Source organism: Typopeltis vanoorti, chromosome 17, assembly GCF_054136105.1.
Source record: "Typopeltis vanoorti isolate ZY-2024b chromosome 17, IOZ_Tvanoo_1.0, whole genome shotgun sequence".
Classification (NCBI taxonomy): domain Eukaryota; kingdom Metazoa; phylum Arthropoda; class Arachnida; order Uropygi; family Thelyphonidae; genus Typopeltis; species Typopeltis vanoorti.
The window spans coordinates 28,669,130-28,688,462 of record NC_143565.1 but is presented as its reverse complement, the minus strand read 5'-3'; the positions used below and the strand labels follow the sequence as shown (position 1 = coordinate 28,688,462).

The window sequence follows — 19,333 nt, the reverse complement described above, 5'->3', positions numbered from 1 at the left end:
TTTAGCTGTCATTCCCTTCTTGACAGCATTCATCCTCAACTTCCAAGGATGCCCTCTCGTCCTTCCCCCACCTTCCATAACGTGAAAAATTCTATCTACGGAAAGCCTGTATTTTATCAACTAATCAGACTGAGAGTTACAAACTTTCAGAGGTTTGTAACTCTCAATCAAATTAGCCCCCCCCTCTTTCTCCTGCTTATTTATCTCTGCAGTCCACAAATTCTCAACCTGTCTTCATAATAAGCATCAATCCTGATATCATTTTTAACACTCTCTTTCCACTGTATCAGAATCACCACAGAAACTGGAAGACCAGACCTATATGCAATAGTCCAAGTGAGGTTTTACTAAAGCCTTGTAAAGAAGCAAAATGACTTCCTTATCTTCACATGTCAAGGTTCGTTTCAGCATTGCAATTACCCTTCAAGTTGTATTTGCAATCTTGGTTATATGGCCCTCGAACTTTAACTCCCTGTCTACTAAATTCCAAGATCCCCAGCCTAATCATTTTCTTCTAACATAACCCCACCAACATACTATGACACTGGATATCTAATCATACCAAAGTGAATGACTTTAGTGAAATGACAATTCCAGCCTATTCAAATCATTTTGCAAGTACTGTATAGCATATCAGCCACACTCTTAATTACCCTGTCCATCTTTGCATGATCAACAAATAGCAGTGTCAACTGTGAAATACTTCCCAATGTCATCAGTGTACAGATTTAAATGATAATGGACTTTTTAATATCTGTCAGTCTCTTCCATCCTCTTATTATTATTATTATCTGACACCTCCAAGGGAGTCCAAAGACTCATCGCGGGAGGGCACCTGATCTACAACTCCGTCTCCACCCTTCAGTCATCAAATGATCGCAACTACCCCAATGCCATCTACCGCTGACCACCACAGGTATTTCCACAGACAATCACAACCATCCATGCCCATGGCGGGATTCGAACCTGCAGCCTTTTGGCTGAAGAGTGGATACGCTATCCATTCGGCCAACCAGGCCGATAATCCAAGGCAATAATTTTATAATCTAATTCCACATTCTCCAATTTATGCAACAATCTTGTATGCTGTATTCTGTAAAAAGCCTTAGCAAAATCAATAAGTATCACAGGGTATCCTATCCATTCACCTTCTCTAACTGAACAGCAACATTATTATATTTGAACAAGTTGCTCAAACATGACCTTCGATTAGTAAATCTATGCTGTTCATTGCAAAGTACAGATTCTCTGCCAACCCATTTCTGAATGCGAGTCCTAACCAACTTTTCAAAAATCTTCACCATCATCACTCCATTCTTTCCACTACTGCAGAATCTTCGCTGTACCGAGACCCAATTTATATAATGTTGTCAAAGGAAAAACCCAGTTCAGCTGCACAGTCTTTTAGCATCCACTCTGATATCTCATTAAATCATATTGCTGAATTCTTATTCAGTTTGTAGCCACCCTCTAATATACCTCCTCCCATACACCTGAGTTTCTTCATCCATTGAAGAGATAGTAGTGAGTACATTGTAGCATGCACTAGATTGATAGTTTTTAGCAAAGCAGGCACATGTTAGTTGCACAATCTCCTCTGCATTTGTCACTCAAAGACCATCACCTGCATTCAGTATGGTTATTCTTTCTTTCGTTTGCTTGCATCATAACAATAGAATTCGTTTGGATTGTATTTAGCATGCAGAGCCAGTTGCTTTTCATACTCAGACAGCTTTCCATATAACAGTTGTAACTCTTCTGGCCTTATTCTTTTTATTTTCATAACTGACATTCTTATGCACAGGATATTCCTTCCAAATACAATTTTTCTTACAATTCTTTTGCTTAATAAGATAACACATCCATTTCACTCCTATTCTATTTATTCTTCAAACTTTAGGGACAAATTCTGATATTGCACCATTTAAGTCAGTGGTTCCCAAACTTTTTCAGTTCAGGGCGCCCTTAGTGTATAGCACCCAAAGTAAGAACATAGGCTTACCTAACAGTTGCAGTGTGCAGTTGGTATGGTGAGTCTGCAGGGAAACAACTGCCTTCTGCACTGCAGTGATTAGAACAATCCAAAGTTTAATAGACTCTATTAAAATAATGACATCAAGCGCCATCTACGAGGGTGGTCTGAAAAGTTCTTGGCCTTGACAATAGATGGCAACACTATCAGCAAGATTTTTTTTTCTAAGTTAGTACACGTCATAAGCATCCAATGTGAAATTGCAAGTCATTCTATCAAGTAGTTTGTTTTACAGCTGTCCAAAGCAAATGTGTTGTCTGTATCCCCTGAAATGGATAAAATTGAATATCATGCAGTTATAAAATTCTTTGTAAAAGAAGATTTAACACCAAAAGAAATTCATACGAAGTTCATAAAAGTTTATGGGCACTCTTCTCCTTTGTTTTCGACAATTAAGAAATGGGCTGCCGGGTTTAAACATGGCTGTACCAGCCTTGAAGATGATCCACGTGAAGGAGGTCCAAAATGTGTAACAACACCAGAAATCATTGATCAAATGCATGATATGGTATTGGATGACTGGCGAGTCAAAGTGCGTGAAATTGCTGAGACTATAGACATTTCAAAAGAACGTGTAGGATATATTTTGCATGAAGAATTGCAAATGAAAAAGCTTTGTGCAAGATGGGTGCCACACTTGCTCACTGCAGATCAAAAACACACTCGCAAGAAAATCTCTGAACAGTGCCTGGAGCATTTAACAAGAATAAAACTGATTTTGTGCATCGATTTATTACTATAGATGAGACTTGGATTCACCATTACACACCAGAATCCAAACAGCAGACAAAAGCAGGTTGTTCAGCGACAAAGAAGACAAAGTCGGTTCCATAAGCAGGAAAGGTCATGGCATCGGTGTTTTGGGATGCTAAAGGCATTTTGTTTATTAATTATCTTGAAAAGGGTAAAACAATAACCAGGGAATATTATTACAATCTTTTAACCAGACCAGATAAAAAAATTCGTGAGAAAAGACCCTGTTTGCAGAAGAAAAAAAAATCATCCTTCATCAGGAGAATGCACTATTAACTGTTGGACCATCCATCCTACTCCCCAGATTTGGCTCCCTCTGACTTTTATCTCTTTCCAAAACTAAAACTCTTCCTCGTTGGTCAGCGTTTTTCTTCGAATCAAAAGGTGATTGCAGCTGTAGAGGGGTATTTTGCAGATCTTACTGAGAACCACTACAGGGACTGGATAATCGTGCTGAATAAATGTATTAGTCTTAAGGGAGATTATGTTGAAAAATAAAAATAATTTTGAAATTATAAATTTGGGTTTTCATTGTTAGGCCGAGAACTTTTCAGACCACCCTCATAGCATTACTATGTATTATTAAATGCACAACAGTTAGTGGCTTGTACAGTCCATTAGATGTCCTTCCTATCATCTCAACAACACATCAATGGTCTGATTCTAAAACCACATGGGCTAAGTGTCATTTCAGTGAAAATATTGGAATATTTTGCAGTGCCCCATGGAACATGCCAAAGCACACAGATTGGGACCCACTGATTTAAGTATTTGTTTAACACATTCAGGTCGGGGCAGTAGTAGCTCGCTTGCCATGAACCTAACTAAGTGGTGAAGTGAGCAAAATTACAGGCAATTTCTTTCCTGCACATTGTCAAATGCTTTACTTTTCATAACGGTTTCTTTGATTGTAACTAATCCCACTTGAGGAGAGTGGGATAGGTGAAAAGGAATGTTCTTTTCAGAATATATTAAAAAACAATAATTAAAGAGAATGATATATTTCAGGGCTGTTCCACCTTAGGTAATTCACCATAAAAAAAAAACAAAAAGACATTTATCTGAGGGCCGCATCACAATGTACGCTGGAACAAAACAGTGTAAGAATGCTTCTTTGACACATCTAATATTTGAAAAACAAGTGATGTAAAACCATCAAATAAAATTACCAACATCGAGATTATCGATTAGTTATAGAATTAAAATATCTAATATGCATTCGATTCAAATTGTTATTTAATTCTTTCACTCGTGAAAATTGAAACCCACAAGCAGACAGCACAAAATCGCACTGCAGGCCGGATGTGGCCTGTGCTTTGAACAGCTCTAATATATTTGATTATCAGTTACTATACTTGATTTACTAAAAGATAAAGAATAGCAAATGCAAAGAAAGAATAGACGTGAATAAAAATACTTTCAGTTACTGTGAAATGGATTATGGATAATTTACATCAGTGATGTTATATGTATACTTATAAAGTATATGTTATATGTATACTTATAAAGTATACATATAACATCACTGATGTAAATTATCCATAATCCATTTCACAGTAACTGAAAGTATTTTTATTCACGTCTATTCTTTCTTTGCATTTGCTATTCTTTATTTTTTAGTAAATCAAGTATAGTAACTGATAATCAAATATATTCTGGGATGGAGTGAAGAATACATGATCCAATGAACTTCAGACTTTCATATTTGCATTTATGATGGGCATAATTAAAAAAAAATAATAACAAAAACTTATGAATAGATGGAAAGGGATTTGTTTGCAAAATATAAATCCCTAAGCCATTATACTGCAAACACAAGAAAAACAAGTAGCTTTATTGTATCACTGAATAAGGCGCAGAGACATTTGCAGTCTGTGTAATATATCTGTCAACAAATAGTGCAATTAGATACAATAGGATAAAAACGGCACTACCTAATGAAACATGTCCCTTACCACAGAAACTATGCTGCACAGACTCAAGCAAAATCATTTTTTGTATACAGGCAAACATGGTAAGTAACTAAAAACAATTGTTCTAACAAATTAAAGACTTAATTCTGTATGTTAGTCAAGTAAATATTAGTTTAATATCCAATGTTTCACTGACTGATATCTGTCAGCATTTTTAAAGGAATACACTGGTAAGCAATAGAAAGTAACAAAAACTTGCAACCTTTTGCAATCTACTGTCCTTCAAATCGGACAGTAGATTCAAAAGGCACCAAATCAATAGTGATCAAAACAACAGGTCACGAAAAAACTAACTACACTGTAGTTTTAGCTTGTTGCACGGATGGAACAAAACTACCCCCCCCCCATGTTAATCTTCAAGAGAAAAACGTTACCGAGAGATGAAATTCCTCATGGCATTATTATCCACGTTCAAGATAAAGGCTGGATGGACAAAACAGGAATGAAATTATGGATACAAAAAGTCCAGGTGCGTTGTTTAACACGTTCGCTGCCAACTACGAGTATACTCGTATGACGCTTACCACAAGCCGAGCATTTTCACTTCTTCAAGGTCAGTACAGTAATCTCGTTGCCGGTGGTAAGCGTCATACGAGTATACTCGTAGTTGGCAGCGAACGTGTTAAAAAGCCTGCGATGTTAGTGTGGGATCAATTCAGAGCGCATAAAATAGAATCAACCAAGAAGCTTCTAAAAGAAATGAATACAGAATTAGCTGTCATTCCTGGAGGCCTTACAAGTCAATTACAACCCTTGGATGGATCTATTAATAAAACATTCAAAAATTTTATGCGGGAACAGTGGAACAAATGGAATGCAAAGCCAAATCATGATGTTACAGCAACAGGATGTATGAAACGGCCAACAATTTCAGAAGTATGTACCTGGGTGAAAAATTCATGGGAAGCTGTGAAAGCAGAGACGATTATAAAGTCATTTAAGAAATGCAGGATAAGTAATGCGATGGATGGTACCAAAGATGACGCAGTTTTTGAAGGGAGTGACAACAATAGTTCAGATGAATACAAACAGTGACATTAACGAGATGAGTGATAGTACCGAGAATGAAGATGAACTGAATATTGCTAATACAAATGATTGTAACAATAAATAAAAATTAAATAAGAATTTGTAAATATCTTTATATAATAAAATATTTTTTTCTAAAAATCATCTCATAAATTTGGGGTGCATCTTATCGTCCGAAAAATATGGTATATTCGAAATTGTCAATTACCATATCCCCCCCCCCAATCAATGGGTTCACTTTCTGCAGTCAAACCCTAGTCTGATAATATTAAATGGAAAATTCCAGAAATAAACTTCATAAAATAAATAAATAAATAAGTAAATAAATAGATACACAATAATAATAATAAAAAACGTACGCTGAGGTTGCTAAGATTCCATTCATATAACTTTTATTGTGGCATATTGTTATAACTGTTCTATTTTATTATTTGTAGTTATTGTTGCTAATCTCTTACTGTGCCTAATTTATAAATTTAACTTTACCATAGGTATGTAAAGGAAAAAATAGTGTATATAGGATTTGGTACTATCACCAGTATCTGTGGGGGGGGGGGGGCTTAGAATGTATCCAAGCAGATAAGGGAGGACTACTGTACACAGATTCAAAATAATCTCCCATCAACTCCACACTATGTTTACATCTGTCAGACATTGGAACTCCTGAACAGGAACCTCTTCCAGTTTCTAGGTCACACTGCACTGGATGTCTTCAACAATGTTGCTGAAGAGCTACTCTTTCAAGGAACACTTCATCTTTGGATACATAATAAGAGGGAATGTTCAATCACACAGACTTTGAAGCCAGAAATTGCTTCATAGGCAGTGCACAGTTCTTTTCCTGACACGTTGCATTACTCCTAAATAATACTGACCATTCACTGTGGTGCCCTCAGGAACAAATGCATGGTGGATAATGAAAGTGGCCACCCACAGAATGGTTCCTCCGCCAGGAACTCGCTCCCCTCTTTAAATGTTGAAAACCAGCAGCACACCTGTGCACGGCTCAAGTAGTCATTGGCATAAACTTTTTTTTACATCTTGGTACACTTCTGTAACAGGTTTTCCTAATTTACAGTAAAATTTTATCAAAGCTCTTTGCTCCATGACGCAACTTCTGACATACTCCACTCACACACTCGTAATTAATTCAATGGTTGCTACATGAAAACTGCTATGTCACATGACTTGAAAGTTGCACCTGTGATTGCAACACACTCTAGTGGTCAAAATTATAAATTGTTTATTACTTTTATTCAAATGGCTGTCCTGTAAAAAATCAACTTTATTACTTAATGGGCACACTATGTAGGTCTAAACACTAACTGGATTCAAGTCATCCAATATCATTAGCAGAACACTCCCCCTTCTCTCTCGTCCTTGCTAAAAATACCATAACCTTTACACTCCATACCAATTAGCATGTCTGCTTCTGCTAGCCAGGTATCACTAATGCCTACATCTGAGGTCCCAATGTATTGACCAAGGCAACAAACTCTACCCCTTTGTTTTTGATTCTCCTATCACTCTATTTCAAGTCTGCTGTATATTCTTGTATCATCAACTAGTCTGAAGATATCAGCAACAAGGCTTTTCTTATTTCTCGCGAGTTCTCTCCATATGAATTTAAGATTTTTAAGAATGCTGTTAACAATGAATAGACATATACTGATATCTGAAATATATCAGGCACTTAACATGATTATTAAACCTACCTTTTTCTCCAAATTTTCCTATAATACTTCTGTAAGATTGCGATTCATTTTCTGTACTTCTATTTATGTCTTTAACTAAACCAGATGTTATGTCAACTGTCATCCTTAATGAGTCAAGAATTCCTCCACTTCTTCACCACTAGTACCTACAATGGAACAACAGGCACAAATTTGCACTTTCCAATTTATAATTACTCATATCACACTGATCAGTTAATTTCAAACTGGAAGGTGAAACTTGTTTGTGCATGTGATCACTACTGTCTGAAGAAATCACTGGATTTATTACTAAAGGAGAACATAAACGCCAAAGCTAAAAAAAGCTATAAGAAGAATCCTACACAGTTCTAAGGAAGAGAGCTGATTAGAACTTCTGATCCAATTCTCACCTTGTTAGTAGATATCTATCTAAATAATGAATAAACAAAAGTGGGATGCCAATATGAGACTTGGCCAACAAACCAAATCTTACTTAATCTGTGCTGGTTTAAATGAAACACTGATGGTATATTGTGGAACATCATAAACACATCAATTTTATAAAATTAGGGATTCCTAAATAAACATTTACTGATTTTAATACTTCTTTTTATTATATACCTTACATTTCTGAATAATAAATGGACAGAACCTGCATAATTTGAAGAAACCAAGGATTCCCTTACCTGACTATGCTTAAGAAAAATGTTAGCACCCTCATATAACAGATTTGATAATTCTTCATATTTCTTCTGCCCTAGATATCTGGAAATAGATAAAACATATTCACAACACCTACAATATACATTAAGTCTCATAATTATTTGAAATTTAAAATCAGTACTTTTTTGAGATAAGAAAAATAAATATTAAAATTTATACAAAACATGAATTTCATATATTTTAATCAAAATAAACTTGCCAAGAAATTTAATTTAGAACTACATCAGGTACTCAACATCAGATACATGATGATGTAACCAAGTGACATCTACAACTATCTCTGATCGAGAGTATTTTAATAATAAAGAGATACACCTTTTTTACTTTGTGTATGGAAAATACATGACTTGTGCATTAACACAGACATGGCAAATCTTCTGGTGCAGCTCCCATTGATGAACCCTCAATAAAGGTCAAGACCAGTCTAAGTAATGGCTCGTCCAAAAGTAAGTGTGCTCTGCATTATGGTAAGGCTATTGATGTGATGTCACCATCCCCTATATACAATTAGCCTAGCTGTAAAGAAACTTCACACACAAACCTTGTTTGCTTACACTTAGATAAAGGATTAAACAAAAATATAATTTCTTGGCAATTTTAATTTAAAACCACTAAAAAACATTTATACATTTTAATCAGTTAATACTACCAAGTACATGTATCAACATTATTATTATGAATTATTCAGAACACAAAATTCTTAATGTTTTTGTCCCAAAAGATAAATGCAAATATAAGAACTGGCAGCTACACAGAAAAGAGAGGAAAATGATGCACCAATATCTAAACCTAATGAGATCTCACATAAAACTCAGTGTAATCTAACTTATGTTTTTCAATATTCGGCAATATTTAGCTTCCTCCAACCACTAAATTCTGATAACTAAAAGTGCAATTTTTAATTAGTTTATAAGCATTGAATTTAATCAAATTTAGCACAGAGTTTGCTCTTATCAGTACTAAAGCAAAGTAAGTTTTGTTATGCCCTACGGGGATGAGAGCTCCAATATTATAGGGTCTTGCATTATTATTATTATTAAGAGAGACTTCCAGGGAGTCAGAGACTCATTGAGGGAGGCCACATACTACACATACGAGCTATCATACTTATTCTTGAATTCATTCACACTGCTTGCACTCACAACATCCAATGGCAATCCATTGGATGTTTCCCTTTTCACTATGTCCTGATCAATGATACTATTCTTCTCTTACAAAAGATAATTTCCACCCGATATCACAGCCTTCTTTGCCCATGTACTCCACTCTGGGCATTTCAGTGGCAAAATAATTTTTATCTACAAAAAGAAGGTACAGCCATGGGCTCAGCACCCCCCCCCAATAGCTAACTTTTACATGAAGACTTTGAGAAACAAACACCAGATTTGGCCAGCCTAAAGCCCAGCTCAGATACGTTGATATTTTAGCCATTTGGCTCCAAGGCCACAAACACATTAAATACATTCCTACTCCACCTGAACAAACAAACAACACAAATGCATCCAATTTACCACTGCGATCAAAAACAACTCTTTTCCTTTTCTAGACATACTTGTCACATGTCTTCCCTCAGGCTGCCTTTCCTTCAGAGTCTATCACAAATCTACATATATCGATTAAAATCTATACCACCATCCACCACAAAAACTAGGAGTCATCAGCACCCTCAAACATGGAGTCCTAACAATTTGTTCCAATGAACAAGCTCTGACTTGAAATTAATAACCAAATATTTATAAAAAAAATGGCTACAATAAAAACAATTAACAAGATTCTCCATAAAATTGCCATTAAAAAGAAAAAAGATTACAAGAATGCCAGAGACATACCATATATTAGGGGCATTTCAGAAAAAATAGAACACTACTTAAAAACAATATTAAGACTACCTTCAACTCACCCCTCCCCCAGGCAAAATTAAGAAATTTACTTAGCTCTTCCATAGGGGAAACAGGAAGCACCATCCCAATTAGAAAAGATGAACACAAATGCCACATTAAATACTTCCACTATGGTAAAATGCCTGTCAGACCACACACTCCAAACATCTCACAAAATTGACTGGAAAGGCACCAAGTACCTACACTGCACTAAAACCTAGTTAGAAAGAAAATTCAAAGAAGCCTGTGTAATGTGAACTATCATCCAAATCTGAACAACATTGATCGATTAATTATTCAAAGAATTTGGAGGATCCATCTTCAACCCTTATAGCATCCAGAACGACCCTAAACAGAAGAAAATCTTAAAACAAGAGGACTTTAAAACTGTTTAATATAGTTCGTTTTTTTTTTTTTTTCTCACCAGAGGTCTAATTGGAGTAAATGATTATCCAACATTTAGATTCATCTTAGTTTTGTACAGTGTAGTGTCATGTATCTTGTATCCTGCACGTGTTTTCCTGATGATGACCTCAGGTTGAAATGCCGAATGTTACTTTCTTAATAATCATTAAAGTAATTATTCTAACACGTGTCATGTATCTCCATAAATTCTTCACTATGAATGCTGACTACCATGAAATCTTAAAAAAAATAAATAAATAAATAAATAAAAATAAAAATAAATAAATATCAAGAAGATGGCAAAATATTCTGGAGGTTGTTGAAAGAGCTCAGAAATGGAGGAAAGAGTGCTGTAAAAGGAATTAGAGATATGATAAAGTTGACATGAAAACTGAAGAAAAAGACATCCTTGATGTATGGATTAATTACTTTGAAAATTGCTAAATGAAACAAGCAGTGACAGCACAGTGGTAAAAAAACATTCAATAGGCATGCAATCAGGAATACATATCCATACTAGAAAAAAAATATCAAAACCCTGAAATGTGGAAAGGCAGCTGGAGTAGATATTTGACCAGAAATGCTCAAGTATGGAGGTATAAAAGTCTTACAGGGGCCTTGGACAGAGGGATATTTTCTAGATGATGGGAGTAGAGCTCTCATAGCATCCATATATAAAAAAGGGAAATAAAGCTGAATGTGAGAATTACAGAAGTATTTCACTACTGAGTGTTCCTCGTAAGATCTATGGAAGTAAACTTGAGAAATGGTTGAGAAGGATTGTGGAAGAGAAGCTTGGTGAAGAACAAGTTGGACTCAGGCCAAATAGAGGCTGTCAGGATCAGATTTTCACTTTATCACAAATAATTCAGAAATCGTGAGAATATAACAAAGATCTGTATTCAAGTTTTGTAGACCTGCAAAAGGCATATGACAAGGTGCCAAGAGAAAAGCCATTCAAAATGCAACAGTTATATGGGGTCAATGGGGCATTATATCAAGCAGTCTTTATTTGAGTGTCAAGTCAGTAGGTAAAATTGAAGGAAGTACAGGAAGATGGTTTGATGTTAAGGAAAGAGGTATTAAACCTGATATCAAAATTGGAGATATTAATTTCAGCTCTTTACTTTATGATGCTATACTTTTAATTAAATCCAGTACAAGTCTGGAAAGATTCTCTGACTAAACTGAATAACTGTGTAATAAATTTCGTATGAAAATCAGCAATAACAAGACAAAGACAATGAAAATTGGCAGAAACATCATGAATGGAGAACCCACAGAAAAAGTAAAACTTTTCAGTTACTTAGGCACAATTTTCAGTGAAGATTTTCAAGTTTTTCCATGCTGATGAGAGAGCTCTTTGGCAAAAAATCCAAACAGATCTTTTATAAAAAGTGCATCAGGAGTTCATGTCTCTGAAATATGACTTAATATTACTCATATGTAGTAATTCATTGTCCACACAGTTAGCCTAGTAGCTGTGCACTTCATAACAATATGCCCGGGGAAGGAGTGTCCTAGGTTCGATTCCTGTCAGAGATATGAGGAGCTGAAGGATCTTCCTCAGCCATAGCCAAGTTAGCCGGTCTTGGGTGCAGACAGTAGGGTTTCCCCCCAGTTTAGCTGGAGTTTTTCATCCTGCAAGCAGTAAACCGGCCCCGAGAAAACACACACGGATTACAGTCATGAACACCTCCAATAGGGATGAAGCAGAGGAGTGGTGTGCTGGCTGCATTATTTCGCCATGACTCCTCATTAGGGGGAGACCCAACCCGTCTGAATCAGATGGAAAGGCGAGATAGATAGTAATTCATCAGGAGATTACACAATAAAACTTAAACTAGTTTTCATAATCCTCTAATCCTCATGTAATAAAAGGTGTAAATATAAACACAACTCAATTTTTTATCAGTGTATACTGGAAAGCAAATAAAAAAGCTTAGGTAAACTGCTGATTTACTTGAATTTATTTAAATTTCTTCAGTTATCACTATTTATATTTTGAACTACACAAAATAAAAAAAAGTCTAATAGTTATAAAAATAGTGTATTTTTATTAGTTTTTGGAAAGCAAAACCCACTTTTTGCACTGCTTCTTAGTCCCATATAACATGGTTTTGCAATACACAAAATTTTATAGGAACCTAGCTACTGTGTTAGGTTCCTATAAAGTTATATGTGAGTTACCCATATTTAACGCTTGCTAATTAAAATCACAATGTATCTCTTCAAAACAATCATCTAATAAGCAAAATGATTCCTGAGAATAAAACAACAAAATTACAGGATAAACACAATAATAAACTTTAATGAAAGAATGATATTTCATACAGAAAACAACAGTATACCATCAGTGTGTAGAAACAAGCAAATCAATGAACAGAAATACAAGGTATATAACAACCAGTTTGCCAATCAGAAACAGATGCTGCATGCTAGAAATTAATATTCATAAATTAATAATATTTATCATTTATAATAGCATTAACAATTCATATTTGTAATATTAATATTATTAATATGAGGGTGGTCTGAAAAGTTCTCGGCCTCAACCATAGATGACAACACAATCAGAAAGATTTTTTTTTTCTAAGTTGGTACATCTGTCATAAGCATCCATGTGAAATTGAAAGTCATTCTAACAAGAAGTTTGTTTAATACAGCTGTCTGAAGCAAAAGTGTTGTCTGTATCCCTTGAAATGGATAAAATTGAATATCGTGCGGTTATAATATTCTTTGTAAAAGAAGGCGTTAACACCAAAAGAAATTCATACGAAGTTCATAAACGTTTATGGGCACGCTTCTCCTTAGTTTTCAACAATCAAGAAATGGGATGCCGAGTTTAAACATGGCTATACCAGCCTTGAAGATGATCCATGTGAAGGAAGTCCAAAAAGTGTAACAACACCAGAAATCATTGATCAAATGGTATTGGATGACCGGCGAGCCAAAGTGCGTGAAATTGCTGAGACTACAGGCATTTCAAAAGAACATGTAGGATATATTTTGCATGAAGAATTGCAAATGAAAAAGTTTTGCACAAGATGGATGCCACGTTTACTCACAGTAGATCAAAAATTCACTCACATGAAAATCTCTGAACAGTACTTGCAGCGTGTTAACAAGAATAAAACTGATTTTGGGAGCTAAATTATTACTATGGATGTAACTTAGATTTACCGTTACACACCAGAATCCAAACAGCAGTCAAAACAGTGGACAGAAGCCGGTTGTTTAGCACCTGGGAATATTATTCCAATCTTTTAACCAGACGAGATGAAAAAATTTGTGAGAAAAGTCCCTGCTCACAAAGGTGTTTTTGGCAGTGGGAAAATTAAGGGATCTGCACTATGAATTGGAACATCCACCCTATTCCCCAGATTGGGCTGCCTCTGACTTCTATCTCTTTCCAAAACTAAAACTCTTCCTCGCTGGTCAGCATTTTTCTTTAAATCAAGGAGTGATTGCAGCTATAGAAGGTATTTTGCAGATCTTAGTGAGAACCACTACAGGGACGGGATAATGGCGCTGGAGCATCGCTGGAATAAATATATTAGTCTTAAGGGAGATTATGTTGAAAAATAAAAATAATTTTGAATTATAAATTCATTTTTCATTGTCAGGCTGAGAACTTTTCAGATCATTCTCATATTAACATAGTATTAATATTTTGATAATATAATAATTATATGATATAAAATATGATAAACTAATAATAATATTAATAAATATTATTAATATTAATTTCTAGCATATGGCAACTGTTTTTAATTGGTAAACCAATTAAAAAACCTTGCATTCCTATTGTTTGATTTGCTTGTCTCACTGATGATGTACTATTATTTTTAGTATGAAATATCTATACTTTCATTAAAGTTTTGTTACTGTGGTTATTGTGTAATTTTGTTGTTTTATAGTTAATTATAGGAATAATTATTATATTTATGGCTATTTACCTGCTTCTGTTTAGGCCCCAGTTTAAATGCCATTGGCTCTTTTCTCACAGATTCTTAGGGCATTGTAGATGTATATTTATCAATAAATATATGTTGCATAGAGGACAAGAAATTTGCACATACCTTTTTCTGGGTGTTGTGGCTCTTCTCAAGTGGGAGAATTGAAATAACAAATGGAAAAAACCTGGGTTTTTTGAATAACATATATATTATAAAGGATGGGCGGAGCATTTTTTTATATGAGGTGGGAAAGGGTGAATGGGGTTGAAAACAGCAACTGATTTTTAGAGGGGGGGGGAAGGGTTGACGGGGTGTGGTCCATTTCGACTATTCTTGGTCGTCATCTGAACACATGAAGGAAGTGGATGCTATGTCAGGTCGGGTAGGTGCTTCTGCTTCTGAAGTGTTCGTGTTATCGCCTATTGGTCGGGGTTGTGACCTCAATTTTATCAAACATAAAATTGAGGTCACATAAATATATAAAAACGCTCCGCCCATCCTTCATAATATATATATATATATATATATATATATATATGTTATTCAAAAAACCCGGGTTTTTTTCTATTTGTTATTTCAATTCTCCCACTTGCCAAAATACCCCCCCCCCACACACACACACAGTAGTTTGGCAACGCGAAAGAAGAGGAGCCACAACACCCAGAAAAAGGTATGTGCAAATTTCTTGTCCTCTATGCAACATATATTTATTGATAAATATACATCTACAATGCCCTAAGAATCCATGAGAAAAGAGCCAATGGCATTTAAACTGGGGCACCCCTAAAAGAAGCAGGCAAATAGCCGTAAATATAATAGTTTGTTGAGAAGAGTAACATGGGAGTTTTTCCAGAAATAATATCCATTATCGGAGTAAGTTTTTGAAGATAACATATAACATCTCTAACATGTGAGGTGCTATCAAAAAGATACCAGACTAGGCTAATAAAATCTTTACAACTAACTCAATTTAAATCTGGACTCAACCTCCTTCATAGTAGTTCTCCCTTCCGAGTTCGTGCAGAGATTCCACTACTCTTGCCATCTTCAAATGCTTCCTGGAGTCTTTCTGTTGAAGCGCATCAAGCACAACTTGCAATACATCTTGGTTCTTTTTATTATGACCTTTTTCTTGACCACTAGTATTAATAAATTATTATTATTATTATTCAGGCCTCCATGGAGTCAAAAGACTCATCATGGGAGGTCCTTCCTAAGAACATAAAGTCTTTCAAGACTCATCGAGGGGAGGTCCCCCCTAAGAAACACAAAGTCTATCACACCACTCCTTAAACTCATTGACCATTCTCGCTCTCACCATTCCATCAGGCAATGCATTCCATGGTTCAACCACCCTCCATGCAAAGAAACCACTCCTCACCCTCTTGTAATCACTCCTTCCTGCTGTTCAACCAAGCAAATTAAAGACTTAATTCTGTATGTTAGTCAAGTAAATAATAGTTTAATATCCGACGTTTCACTGACTAATATCTGTCAGCATTTTCAAAGGATACACTGGTAAGCAATAGAAAGTAACAAAAACCAGGAAACTAACCGACAATTCTAAAAATTATATAAAGTTATGACTGTGCGTGATAACAATACGACACGTGATACAATATGCATCACAAGTACGTTTTATTTGTTGAGATGTTTATTGTAATTTTCATGAAAGTTAATTTCTTTTTGGTTAAATGATCTGATTAGAGTTTTCCATGTATGAAAAGATGAAACCCAATACATCAGCTCTATAACAATTCCATTTGTTAGTCCTTCCATATCCAAAAAATTAGCTCTTCTTCTAAAACCATATAATATCAGAGAAACCTTCAAACCTACTGAGACCATTCAAAAGTTTATAAGATCATCGAAAGATAGCCATCCTTTCTACAAATACTCTGGGGTTTATAGCATACCCTGTTCATGCGGTATCAATTACTTCAGACAGACATCTAGAAGTTTTGAAACAAGAAAGAAAGAACACATAAGAGCTATGTAAGGAATAACAGACAAGATATATCAGGCTTTTCTTCCCACTTTGCCTCTGCCAACCATAATATTGAATGGGATATGAGTCATATGCCCTACATAGAAGAGAACAACCATTCCAGAACATTCAAAGAAGCTGCTACAGTCGCCCGTTCAACAGGTAACTTAAATAAGAATCAAGGCTTAATCCTACCAACTATATGGAAAACTTTAATCAGATCATTTAACCAAAAAGAAATGAACTTTACATGAAAATTACAATAAATATCTCAACAAATAAAACGTTGTACTTGCGACATGCATATTGTATCATGTGTCGTATTGTTATCACGCACAGTGATAACTTTATATAATTTTTAGAATTGTCGGTTAGTTTCCTAGTTTTTGTTACTTTCTATTGCTTACCAGTGTATCCTTTGAAAATGCTGACAGATATTAGTCAGTGAAACGTTGGATATTAAACTAATATTTACTTGACTAACATACAGAATTAAGTATTTAATTTATTAACATCTTGGTTCTCTTTAATGGTGTTGTACCACTGCCCTTTCAGCTTCAATTTCATTTTTGGGAGAAAAAAAATCACAAGGTACTAAATCTGGTGAGTAAGGAGGATGTAGGATGACTGCCAAAAAAAGTTTTATTTTTTAAGGTACTGTAGGAGGGAGTGTTGTCATGGTGGAGGAGCCAGTTGCAGCTGCGCCACAGTTCCAGTCATTTGCAACGAATGTCTTTTCTCAATCACCTTAAAATGTTGCAAAAGAATTACACACTGACCGTCTGACCAGGTGGGACAAATTCTTGGTGTATAATCCCCTTAATGTTGAAAAAACAACAACAAAAAAGATCGACATGCTCTTTGAAAATTTATTTTTCACTTGGTTAGAGTATAATAAATTTAGTTTAATCCTTTATCCAAGTGTGAGCAAACAAAGTGTGCGCCTGAAAGTATCTTCAGGACTGGGATAAAGTGGTACAACACCAGGGCACTCCTTGCAAAGGTGGAGCAAGCTACCAACACTCCTATCTCAGTATCTCCCATAATGCAAAACACATCTCCTTGCGGATACGTCTAATGTTATGCAAGAATGTACCACTTTACCCCAGTCCTGAAGATACTTTCAGGCGCAAACTTTGTTTGCTCACACTTGGATAAAGGATTAAACTACATTTATTATACTCTAACCAAGTGAAAAATAACATCTTTCTCTAAATCCTGAGTAATTTATTAAAAAAGGGTGGCACACCATTTGACAACTCCTATAGGTAGAGATGACCTGCTAATGCTTCTGCCTGGTATCTCCACTTGGGCCTGGCTCCCATTGAAGAGACCTCAATAAAGGTCGAAACTGGTCTGGGTTGTGGCCCTTCCCTTAATGCATAACATTAGACATATCCGCAAGGAGGTGTGTTTTGCATTATGGGAGATACTGAGATAGGAGTGTTGGTAGCTTGCTCCACCTTTGCAAGGAGTGCCCTGGTGTTGTACCACTTTACCCCAGTCCTGAAGATACTTTCAGGTGCAAACTTTGTTTGCTCATACTTGGATAAAGGATTAAACTAAATTTATTATAACATGCTCTTTGTTGCACTCCTGACTTGACTTGCCTTCTCCAGTCTTGGAGAATGTGGACTTTTCAACTGTGACAATTGCTGTTTTGTCTCATCCCCTATGATGACCATTGAGATGAAGGTTGGTTCATCAATGGCCTTTTGACAAGGATCTTGACAAGCATTCACATGGCTCCTTCTGATCAGAAGTCAAGAGACGGGAACAAACTTGACAGCAACGTGAAGTGCTCAAATCTATCATGATGATCGCTTCAGCTGCTCCATATGAAATTCCAACTCTGTCAGCAACTTCTTGGATGGTGATGTGTTGATCTGCATGGATGATCTATCAAATTTTTTTGACATTTTTGGGGGTTGTGCTGGTGGATGGTTGTCCTGGCATCTAATCATCCTCCAAGGTGGTTATGCGCTTCTTAAAACGTGAGTACTATTCAAAATACTGAGTTTAGCTCATGGTTTCGCAAAATCTTACATTTGCCCTTTGTTCTAATTTCGTGTTCATGGTAAAATCACACATGGCACAAACAACATATGATAAGAATAAGGTGTGCCACGTGTTTCAGTGCACACAGCTCAATGCCACATGGCAGGCTGACTTAACGTCTATGCCACTGACACCTAGCTGTGTGAGACTGTAACTTGATCTGTTGCCAAGTATCCAGAGCAGTCTAGTTTCATTTTGATAGCACCTCGTATAATGGATAACCATTTTATAAAATCAAAATTTGATCCAGTGAGAATTAAATCCTCTGCTCTTTTAAATTAAAAGAAGTTTTTAATTTTTTTAGCTCTTTCCTAATTTGACTTGAGTCTACTGAAATTATATTGGAAGGCCATATTCTGGACTATGAACCAGTTCTGGTTGTTTAGTGGGCTTATGAAACATTAGCAATAAGAATATTACTTGTATAATATAAATTAAAGGTGCCAAGAAATTATATTCTTGGTTTAATCCTTTATCCAAGTGTAAGCAAACAAAGTTTGCATGTGAAGTATCTTCACAACTGGGCTGCTTGTATATAAAAGCTAACGACTTTACATCCATTGCCTTAGTATCCCATAATGCAAAGCACATATCCTTTAGGGGTGTGTATAATGCTATGCATTATTGGAGGGTCACTATCCAGAGTTTGACCTGCATTGAGGTCATGTCAGTGTGAGTCAGACCCAGAAGGGATACCAAGGTTGAAGTAATGCAAACTTTGTTTGCTTACACTTGGATAAAAGATTAAACCAAGAATATAATTTCTTGGTACCTTTAATTTATAATATAAACAAATGAAAAAAAACTTCCAACATCTATGACCCACAGTAATTTAATAAT

General features: G+C 35.6%; 1 protein-coding gene across 1 annotated transcript in view; it reads right to left on the bottom strand.

The window, feature by feature from the left end:
• LOC150097248 (Golgi to ER traffic protein 4 homolog) overlaps positions 1-19,333 on the bottom strand; it is a 179,620-nt gene that overhangs the window by 155,017 nt on the left and 5,270 nt on the right. The window contains exon 2 of the mRNA XM_090406838.1: positions 8,168-8,246. Coding sequence (XP_090262964.1) covers positions 8,168-8,246 — 79 coding nt within the window. The remainder of the gene's footprint in view (positions 1-8,167; positions 8,247-19,333) is intronic.